The sequence below is a fragment of the Ochlerotatus camptorhynchus genome, unplaced genomic scaffold (genome assembly GCF_037179485.1).
Source record: "Ochlerotatus camptorhynchus isolate MF236.1 unplaced genomic scaffold, CSIRO-AGI_Acam_v1.1 ptg000412l, whole genome shotgun sequence".
NCBI lineage: Eukaryota > Metazoa > Arthropoda > Insecta > Diptera > Culicidae > Ochlerotatus > Ochlerotatus camptorhynchus.
The window spans coordinates 834768-846360 of NW_027040898.1; the positions used below are offsets into that span (position 1 = coordinate 834768).

Here is an 11593-nt window from a genome sequence, read left to right on the forward strand (position 1 = left end):
CATGTGTGAAGGATTGAGCATGACAACCCTGTCCTAAAGTATCGCCAGTCGGGGTGACAGAAAATGATACCGAACATTCAACATGTTTTAAAGATGATATAAAGGACAAACCCGAATTTATTGCAACCTCGGTAACAAATGACTTGAAATTTTCAGAGAAGATTTTTACACGATTTTTTAGTGAGACAACAATCGACCAGGGTTTAATGGCAACCTAATACCCTCTTTTCAAATAGGGAATCCAAAAGCTGTCTTTAAACTTTGAACAGTTAATAAAAATAAAACAGCTAAAAAGGAAAAATCCTTTAAATTTGTCGAACCTCTTAACGGAATCCCTTTATGAAGAGCTTTGAGTGGGTTGGAGTACTTGACACTGATGAAGTCTGCAAGTAGTAGACGAAATACGCGTATCTGTCAAAAGATAAGCAATTATAACGGAATTAAAAGGAAATAAACCAACCCACTCAAAGCTAAAAAGGGTTATCTTCCATTTAATTCCACTTAATTAATTTTGGTATCCCAACCCAATTTCATTACTTCATTTGTACAGTTGCGAAGAAAGTCCATCCTCAGAATTCCTTAAGGTTCTTTTCGAAGTTTTTAGAACTCTGTGAACTCTTTTAAAATTCTTTTCAGAAGTCGTCTGGAATTATTTTTAGAACTCTTCTTGACTTTTACTCAGCACACCTTGGAACTGAAATTCCCTTAGAGTTTCAGAAGAATTTCCTCAGAATTATCCAGAAATTATTTCCGGAATAAGCTAGAAATTATTGGTACTCCTTTGTCATTTTATTCAAAATCCCTTTGGAATTTCTATCAAAATTTAATTTTCTCGGTATTCTTTTCGGAATTATATTGGAACTATCTACAGGATTCACTAGAAATTACCCGCTAAATTTTCTTGGAATACTTCCCAGAAATCCTTTGGAACTGTCCTATGAATTCAATATCCTTGAGGTTCTTCTCGGATTATCTAGTACTCTCCCAATAGCTCTTTTGAAATTCTTCTCAGAAGTCCACTGGAATTATATTTAGAACTCCTCATGATTTTTTCTCAGAAAACCTTAAAACTGAAATTTCTTCAGAAATTCTTCCCCGTTTCTAGAAATTATCCTCGGAATTCACTTGAAATTTTCCTTAAAATCCCTTTGAAATTTCACTCAAAATTTTATTTTCTCAGAATTCTTCTCGAAATTATCTTGAAACTATCTGCAAGATGCACTAGAAATTATCCGCAGAATTTTCTTTAAATTCTCCCCAGAAATATTTTAGAACTGTCCTAGGAATTCAACAGCCTTGAGGTTCTTTTCGGAATAATTTGGAACTTTTTTTTTCTCAGAACACCTTGGAACTGAAATTCCTCTAAAATTTCAGAAGAAATTCCTCTGTATTCTCAAGGAATTTTTCCCAAAATGAGCTTGAAATTACCCTCGGAATTTCCTTGACATTTTCGCCAACATTCAGAATTTGATTCTTTCGGTATTCTTTTCGAAATTATCTTAGAACTAGCTGCAGGATTCACTAGAAATTATTCGCAGAATTTTCATGGAATCATCCCCAGAAATCTTTTCTATTAGAACGGTCCTCAGAATTCAATACCCTTGAGGTTCTTCTCGGAATTCAAGTTTAAGTTTTCCGTCCATTCACCAAAACGTTGTAGTTTTTCTACCAGAAATGTTCAATAAAACTTGCCCCTTCATCCATCAGAACTGTGTAATTTTTACGTCAGGACTTTTCAATTCAGCTTGCCCCTCCATGCAGCAGATTGTCATACCAGAAATTTTCAATACAAACTTGCCCCCATAAAATTTCAACTGACCAGAACAATGCAAATTTTCCACCGTTAATGTTCAATAAAAATTGCTTCTCCAATCTTCTGATTAGTGCAAATTTCCTTTTTCCATTTTCCACCAGACATTTTCAATATAGCTTGCTTCTCCTATCATCAGAATGTTGCAGGTTTTCCACCAAATAAAGCTTGCCCCTATTTTCATATTTTGAGAATGTTCAGTAAATCAGCTTCCCTCCAATCATCAGAATGTAGTAGCAGCTTGCCAAATCAGGCCAACACTTTACAGGTCCATGTATGGAAGAATACGTTTTTTCAGGCTTGTACATTTTGGAATCCATAGTCCATAGTGTCACGAAAACCTGGGTTTTTTGTCCGCAACTGCAAATACCTTGCCAGATCATAAGCTGTCTTGCAAATTTATCGGCAAAAACGAATTTGAACTAGCTTTGAACTTTTGCTTTAGACCGGGAAGCTGCCCATAATCCATCTTCACGTACGTTTCGTCGTCCATGAGGATGCATCATTTGTACTTTATAAGAACCTCATTGTACAACTTCCGGGAACGTTTTTTGGTCAATAGATTCTGCTTCAGTATCCTGTTTGGTTGCTTACTGGCCCGAAAAGATCGAAATCCTTCTCGCTGACGAATCTTTCTGACGGTGCTTTGGGTGGCATTGAAATTCTTGGCGATATCATAATCCGACAGCCCTGGGTTGCAGCTTCCGATCCTTAGTTCCATTACGGAATTTCGGAATTACGGATTTTCCAAGTGGTTGTCGAAAACAATTTTCGATTTGTGGCTTCCATCAAGCATAACTTCTTTTAAACAAAATGAATCGTGACCTACTTTTCAGCACTAAAAGAGGAAACATTTCAAAACGAACTGCTGTCAAAATATTCGAGATCCGACCGCTAGGAGCACTGCAGTAAAATAAACAGTGCGTCCAGACATCTCTATATTAAAATTTATTTTTAAGCTTTGCTGGATATGGCTGAAAACAGGATCACATGCATGTAATTTACGTGATGTTAACCAGAGCGTTAGTGATTAGTCATAAAGTAATCATGATTATTGATTAATGGTAAAGATTAATGATTAATCATAATCACTTATCATAATATTTTAGTGATTAATCATTAATATGAATCAAATTTCTCAAATAATTTAATAATTATTCACAATGATTGGAAATGAACTAATCAATGAATAATCAATCATCAGTCAAGATAATCCTCAGATCACGCAGCACTGCTTTTATGTTTTATCTTAATTCGCCATAAGATTTTTTTTTCCGATTTTTTATGATTGTCCCAAAAATTCTCTGAAAATTTCATCCATAATTCTGTTTAAAATTCACATCCATAGTGAAATCACCCTTGAAAAAAAATTGAAATTCAGAACAAATGTATCTACGAGCTCTGCTACGAATATTTTTAAAAATCACTTGGAATTTTGCTCGGAATTCTCTACAAATGTTTCTCGAAGCTATAAACTGGAATTCCCTTGAATCTCTTCTCAGAATCATTTCGCAATTATACCCGGAAATTTGGTTTATTTGGTATTCTTCTCGAAATTAGCTTGGATCTGACCCTTGTTTTCTTAAGGAATTATCCTCAGATGACATTCTGAGCTGCAACAAAGATTACAATACCATATTTCCAGATAACTTTGAGATATAGGCGTAATTGATTTTGTAAACAAACACGTCAATCTCCGATGTCTCGCGAATAAAAGATACATCTCGTGAACTTATACCATATGATAGAGGAATCATTCCTCTACCTGATTGTGTTGTTAGCTTTTTAGCCTGAGCTTTTATTCGCGAAAGTCGACATGATGAAACATTTTTTATACGAAATTAGCATTTGCAACCTTGCTTTTCAGCCTTACAGTTTTAGCTTCCAAACTGCCCCAAAAGACACCCATTATATACCGGCCAGATCGTTAAAGTGCAATTAATTTCCTTTGAGCAAGTGACCAACGACGTAAGCAGATGCAAACGGGTAAACCAGGAAAAAAGACATTCATTCAATTACAAACAACTTGAAAATGAAACTATGCCAATCACGTTTTCAATTTGCATCTTCCCGTTGATGGTGATAAACCGCCCTTCAATTAGTCATTCAAAACCTCACACCACTCCGTATCATCTTCTACTTCTTCCGTACCTTGAGTAACAAACTGTACGTAAATCAATTATGGTGCAATGGATACTCTCTGCACCGATAAACCCATTCGGAAAATCATTAGCTATGAGGGAAAAACTAAAGCGTCGCTCAGCACTTTCCCACTGACAAAAGACGTTCGTTCGTGTGCCTGCCCCCAGCATCTTTCCAAACAACCCTGAGTGAGCGAGAACATGTATAGCAACACAGGGCCCATTACTAATGCATAAAACTCAATTATGGCATCGAACCAGAAGAAACAAGAATGCAGAAGAAAGCGCTTTCTCTTCCTCGCTTCTAACTAATAGTCTCGTTTCTGTCAACTGCATGCTGGAATAATACTGCCCTCTCTGTCTCTGTGTTGCCCCATACCGAAGCATCCGTGTTCCATGCCTCCCCGGGGGACTACCCTCCCGGTTTGTCTGCTCTAACACTTTTCTCTATGTCTCTCTCTCTCTCTCTCTACTAAACACCCGGTCTTGGTCCAATCCTGCCCCGTCACCCAGCATTCTTCTTCGGCCCATGTAAATGTGTATGAAAAGCCAGCAGAATACTCACTGACCTAGAGCACCAACCAAGCGAACAACTAAAATATATAGCCATGTACCGAAGCAACTCTGCTCTGAATAACAAATGAAGCTTGAAATTAATATCATTCTCTTTTCGTCTCTCTTTTGATCTCACCCGGATTTGTCCTGTTTTCTTGTAGCTTCAAGTGACATCGAACCAGACATCCAGTTCGCCTTCGCTAATCCAGAGCCTGAGCCCGACGTCACCGACTCAGCTGAAGGCACCACCCAGCCCGATCCTAAACATAATGGGTGCGGCCGGTCATCACCACCATCACGGGCGAGGGTCGATGCGAGTTTCCTTCAAGGAGCGCCTCAAGAGCATGCAGCGGCAAGAATCCAAGGCAGAACCCCGGCCTACTCCCGCCATTCCCGAAGCCACCGATATGAACCAACACCTGCTAACGAGTGGACCGGTCAAGACCGGTAAACCATCTGCGGCTCAATCGTTGAAAGATAAAATACGATCCCTCGGACATTTGCAACGGTCCGACGATCAGCTTAAACCATGGTCCAAGCTTAAGTTAGCAACCGTAGTTAGCATAGGAGGCAGCTATTCCAGTTTGAACAACAGTATGAACGATGATTTTCCGATCCTCGAGCAGACAAAGAAAGCCGGAGCACGTCACAAGTCATCGATCCCGGCGGATTTGAACCTTAACTCGCTGGTCTCCACAACTCCTCCACCGATCTCGTCCGCACCACCGATCACCAAGCCCAGCAAGCCCATGTTCCAACCACCGAGCAAAGTGTTCAGCCGTAGTACGTACATTGAGAAGGCATGCGTCAGTGATAGTGAAGTAGTAAGCAAGAAACAACCCCCGCCTCCACCAGCACGTGTACGAATGAAACCCAAACCGATCAAACTGATCACCGAACCCACAAACTACAAAAGCTACATGTCCATAGACGACCTCTCGCCTGAATATAGCGGCCTTCCGTTTGTCAAGCGCCTCAAAATATTAAACGAACGCCAAAAGCTTGCCGAACTCGAGTCGGCAATGCAAACCCGTAGCCTTAGTCTAGATTGTACCGATTCCAACAGCAGCAACGCCGGCTATGACCTCGCCGAGCAGCTGTCCCGTAGTAGGAGCGAAGGTTCCGGCATAGGTCTAGTCCGCTCGAAGAGTGCCTCCCCACCGACTTCCACCGTCAGCCACAGCACTCCCCTCAGTCCGGAGTCGAACGAAACGCCCGAAAGGCGCCAGCTGAAGAGCATTCTCAAAAAGCTGTCCGAAGACAAGCTGGCCCTAGATCAACGGCAGGGCATTCCTAATCGGGACCTGAGGAAGCTGATGCGAGCCCAAACGGTTGAAGGGTACGTTGCTAGACACAGCAAGTTTGCGAAGAGCGTCACCTTCAATAGAAACACACTCTCTAGCCCCCCAACCAGTGCTAACGTTTGTGAATCTATTGAAGAACGTACTCTTTTTCCCATCCCTAGCGCACAAAGTACCACCACAACCACCACCACCACAACCGGCACGACGAACTCAACCAGCGACGAAAGCTCGGTAGCCACCGTGGCGGAGAACAAAAACTTCACCGTCTCAAAGGATCCGTTGTCCGTTGTTGCGGCAGACCACGGGGACATCGACGATCAGCATGCGCTGGTCGTCAGCAATAACGGGTACTACGAATCGGGGGTTGACCAACGGTACATCACCAACGGGGATCATCCGCATCATCCGGTCGATGATTCGCCCTCGAAAGGCTCGCTTTCGGCGTTCGGAGGGCAGAGGAAAATCATCAAAGGTACGTGTAGTGTCCCTTGCATGGTTGTGATCATCACTTCGACACACTTGCTTCCAGTCCTTTATTTAAGCGCTACGAATCATCCGCGAATCGGCAACTCCACATCGACTTTCATAACGCTTGCCTTCAGTTCTATTGGTAGACTTGATTCGAAACTTTTTCAACTTCTAGCTTCGCTTTCAATCTTTTTTTATGTTATCATTATAAGTTTCCACACGTTCACGAAAGTGCAGAAATTTTTCGACTCGGCTCGTATGTTTTGATTGTTTTATTTGCAGGTACACGATGCTTGGGATTGATTTTGCTTGGTCGTTTTTGCTATTGGACGCGTTGTTTCAAGTTACTCTGTTGTAGATATTTTCTTTTTTCTAGTGTGAGCAACATTGTGCCTTTTACGTACTTCAACGATAGACACTCGCACTGTTATAGAAAACATTCAACTTTTTATAAGAAAATACACTATCGCAAGAATCAGATGCAGCGTCGTAACTATGAGGGTGGGCAGGGGACCAGGCCGTCGCCAGATTTGTTAGGCTCCGCCTAATGTTTTGAACCAGATTAAACAAAATATTTCTATGGAACTTGAATTTTGTTCACGATTCAAAGTCTATGAAACAGACTCACGAATCGATAAAAAAAAACTATCAGTTTTTAGACTTCTTTGCAGAAAACTCTCATAGAACTCTTTTGAATTTTATCCCAATCAGACAAACAGTTCCGGAGATTTGAGAAAATATGTGGAATCAAATCGTAATATTTACTCACTTTAACTCGGTGATGACTGATCCAATTCTAGTGTAACCGGTTCAATTTTGTTTATATCAGAGAACGTAATTTTCAACCGCTCACAGAAGAGAAACATAATTCAGGGGAAACATGTCAGAAGAGTCTAACTCGAAACGTATATAATGACTTGGATCGTCGGTTTCCCCTGAATTTTTCAGCCGCTTGAAAAAATATATGAGAATGTGAGAAGCGAGAGCAGTGCTGTGCATTATCATAACGGTTATTGTACCTTGACGGTCATCCTCGCATAACCGTCACATCTCAGAAATGACGGTCAACTAGCATATCACTTGGAAACACCTCTACCTCACTAGACCGTCTTCATAAAAGCCATCCATGACAGTTAGATTAAATGACAAGGAGAGAGAAGCAAAATCATTATCTCACTGATCATCTCTGTTGGTCATTTATAAGTGGGAAATCAGAATAATGCTCCCTCATTTTCCTGTTCTTGCTAAAAGTTGAGTTCAGAACATATGCAACATTTTGAAGGAAACGTTGGATTTTCATTTTCCTTGTAACAAATAAATATGTGGGTGCTATTACGTTACAGTGTCGAAAAATATCCATTTATCTTCAAAAATTCAATTTCTTAACATGCAAATTAAAGTCACTTTCACTTTTTTTTTATGATCCATCGGAAATATCAATTCTAGATAAACATTTCAAAAGGTCCTATCTGCATTGATCGATTCTCTTCATCGACTTTCTCTTTCGTCAATAACTCAGCTGCAAAACCTTTCCCTGTTGTACTTGACGATTTGGACGCTAGATAAGAACCCCCTTTATCAAACTATGTAGTAGAATCAGCGCGAAATCTGTTTGCATAGTAGTGGTTATGAAAAAAGAAAGTCGATGAAAAGAATCGATCAAAGCAGATAGGACCATTTGAAATGTTCATCGAGAATTCTCCTTTACGTACGCGTCATTGTTTACGATGCTTAATAAATCTAAAACTGACACAATTCACAATTGACAAGCTCACGAGAATGTTACTGTCAAAACAAATATCTTTTCAACGTTATTACGTTTCGTGTGAAAAGTGAAGAGAAAAATCTTAAATTTTTGAATTGCTCCAACCAACAGGTGGAACTTCGACAAATCAGTGCGAAACCGAACTTTTTGTCGGTGCAAACCTCAACCTGAGCTGGGTTTTAAAAGCAAACGATCAAACTGACGTTTGTCCGAAAACAAGCAGATCCAATCTTGATACCCGATCCAGGTTGGAACTGAATAATAAACGAATTCGCTATTAATTTTAGCGAACATTTATTAAAATACATTGTGTTCCCTAACGGACTTCAAAGTAATGATTTGAAGTTTTCATTGTTGATGGATACCAATGGTTGCTTTGATTGCTAGCCTCAATTCCAATATTTAAAGGGGAATTCCTATTTACGCAAGGATTTTTTTATTGGTTTTGCTTTTTACGGATCCCTTGATACTTTGGGCTTCGGTAATGTGGATACGAAATGCGGTCAGCAGCCTTATTCTTGGAGCTCAAGCGTCACGGTTTCCGAAAAAATGAATAGATGCAAACCCTCTATCCATGAATAAGCATTCGTGACTGCAGGTAGTATGTGTTCATGCACATATGAATTCTTACAATAATAATTATTGGTTATGATACGATTGTATAACGCAGGATAAGACTTTTTCCTTGATACATCACAGTTATCGCCTCATCTGTGAATTTGGAAGAGGAATGACCGTCATAACCGTATTTATGCTCGAAATGAGATGACGGTCAATTTATATGTCTGTTTATATTTCCTCGGTGATATGATGGTAGGGTAGTTGATTCTGGTTGGACCTATCCAAAAACTGATGATGGTTGGACCTATTTTTTCAATCGCTAGTTTAGTCAATCTTCGCTAATTTTTACCCTTCTTACAAAGAAGGGTATAGATATCACTTGAAAAACCGACTATCGATCCGAGGCCCGGAGGGCCGAGTGTCATATACCATTCGACTCAGCTCGACGAGATCGGAACATGTCTGTGTGTGTGTGTGTGTGTGTGTGTGTGTGTGTGTGTGTGTGTACGTATGTATGTGTGTATGTGTGTGTGTATGTAACGAAATGAATGCGCTCACGTTTCTCAGCAACCGCTCAACCGATTTGAACAAACTCGGCGCCAAATGATAGGTCTTGGGGTCCCATTGAACGTTATTGAACGGTTTTGGAATCGGTGAACCGGTTCCGGAGATATGGCCGGAATAAGCTCCGGTGAATATGGGCCTTCACGCTGGATTTAACGGAAAACGTATCAAAACCATCGTGTCGCATCAAATTACTACAGAATTCAAAAATAAGATCAATTCAAGTCGTGTTAAGTGTTCCAGACCACATTGGACACACTTGGACATGTTCCGGGTACCCCGGGGAAGTTGCTTGAATATGAATTGAATTAAAACCCATTAAATCACATTAAAATACGATGATAAGGTGATTGGTAGCCTCACCAAATAGACTACACCCGGATATATTCCGGGTACCCCCAGGCAGTGGCGTAGCGTCACTGGATGACACGGGGGTGGGGGCTTGGTCACTGATAATGACAATAAAATAAATAAACTTGAATAAGTAAGAAGGGTCTGATCACACCATAGGTGGATAAATTCGGGTTTTTATTTTCAAAGATCACTTTACTATCATAAAAAACTCTTTTTCTTCAATTTGCATGGGTGTTTTATTGAAAAAACTTCAAAACAATTGAGTTTCAATGTGTTTTCAAAACAGTTCACTTTCCACGCATTAGCTCGTCATCATGCCTTACTTGCAAAACTTACAAAATAGGAACATTTTTACATTTATTTTTATTTTCATGCAGTAAAATACTGCTTTAAGGTGTAAACAACACGTTAGTACGCCATTTATCCATTGGTTTTGTAATAATCGAGATGTTGTGATAAATAATAAAGGGACTTCAATTTACATACGCTTTACAAAGTGTTTATTCTCGACGTTTTCACTACACTCCTTGCGTACCTTCACTGCCCGCTCTTTACTCACCCAGGCCCGTACTTTACTAATCAATCATTTTACATTTATACTCTTTTTATTAGGAACCATAAAACAGGGCCGCACTCGGCACCACATCTCCCTTTGTTTAAATTTAAGAAGTTACATGTAGTAATCGTTGAGTCGGGCCGGTTTCTTCTTTGATCTACGCTGTCGGCTTGATATGGTCAGTCTTGGTGCTTCAGTCACTTCTTCTGACTCAAAGCCAAAGAAATCTTCTTCTGATGATGCCTGCAACTGCGCCTGATCTTGATGGTTGTCATCGGATGCTACATTTGGCTCAGCCAAGGTTTCAGCCTCAAGGTCCACAGCCTTTTTGAGATGTGCAACATTCCTGTCATAAGATTTTCCGTTCTGAGGGTCTTCAACTGTTACACGAGGGCCTGATCGTGAGATAACTGTATACTGCTTTGGGTTGAAGGTCGTGGAAAGCTTGTTACTTGGCGTTAAATTCTGCATCAGAACAGTATCACCCGAATCGATAGAAGATCTTCTAGCTCGACGACGGGTATCTTCTGCCCCCTTCCCTTTTCCCTTCGATTCTTGGTCTCGATCACGGAATTCTGTGTTCTGTGGGGCTGTCTCGATGTCTCCGATCGTAGGTAGCTTCGAACGAATCGTGTGTCCATACATAAGCTCGGTTGGTGTTTTACCAGTAGTCGAGTGGGGCGTTGTATAGTACATGATTAGGTAATCATGCAAGTCCTGTTTCCAATCTCTACCAAGCGCAGCGCTGATCTGAAGTCGTTTCACGAGAGATCTGTTTTGACGTTCGACGAGGCCGTTTTCTTGTGGCCAATACGGCGTCGAATGATTCAAAGTGATTCCGTGTAGTTTGCTGTATGTCTCTAGCTCCGTGCTGACAAACTGCTTGGCATTGTCCAGCGTTATAGTCCAAGGATATCCCAAGCGAGTGAAAATCCTGTCAAGCCTGCTTATTGTCTCTTTGGCCGTTATTTTGGACATTACTTCCACTTCTTTATAACGACTATAATAGTCGATAATTACCAACAGGTACGAACCACAAGGCAATGGGCCGAGGAAATCTATCGCGGTGTCGATCCATGGACCAGATGGTAGCGGACGGCGACTCATTGGTTTGGGTCTGCTAGGTAATCCTACCAAACGACAGCCATCACAGGTCTTCACTCGAGTCACAGCCTCATTGTCCATACCCGGCCATCAAACACGATCACGAAGACGACGTTTCATAATAAACTCTCCCGGGTGTCCTTCATGGGCGATATCAAGCATCCTTGCCTTCAATTTACTCGGCACGACGAGTTTGTTCCCACGGACCAACAAATCTCCAACAAACCCAAGTTGATCCTTGAACGGTAAAAACGGTTTGACTTCTTTTTTTCCCAGCCTCCAGAACGCAAACACTCCTTAAGGCCATCGTTCGGACATTTTGAGCCGTTTGTCTGTGATTTGGGTGGTTTTCCAGGAAACGTCCCGAAAATCCTGTGAAGGAAAGCGAATATCGGGAAACAAATTCCGTCC

At 40.9% G+C, this 11593-nt stretch overlaps 1 protein-coding gene across 5 annotated transcripts in view; it reads left to right on the forward strand.

Moving 5' to 3' along the window:
* LOC135710982 (uncharacterized) overlaps positions 1–11593 on the forward strand; it is an 825769-nt gene that overhangs the window by 763651 nt on the left and 50525 nt on the right. For 3 of the 5 annotated variants that reach the window (XM_065233717.1, XM_065233718.1, XM_065233721.1), the window contains 2 exons: positions 4668–5845; positions 5972–6282. In XM_065233717.1, the coding sequence (XP_065089789.1) occupies positions 4668–5845; positions 5972–6282 (1489 nt within the window). Of the gene's footprint in view, positions 1–4667; positions 6283–11593 lie in introns of all 5 variants that reach the window. The other 2 variants (XM_065233715.1, XM_065233716.1) reach the window with 1 other exon arrangement.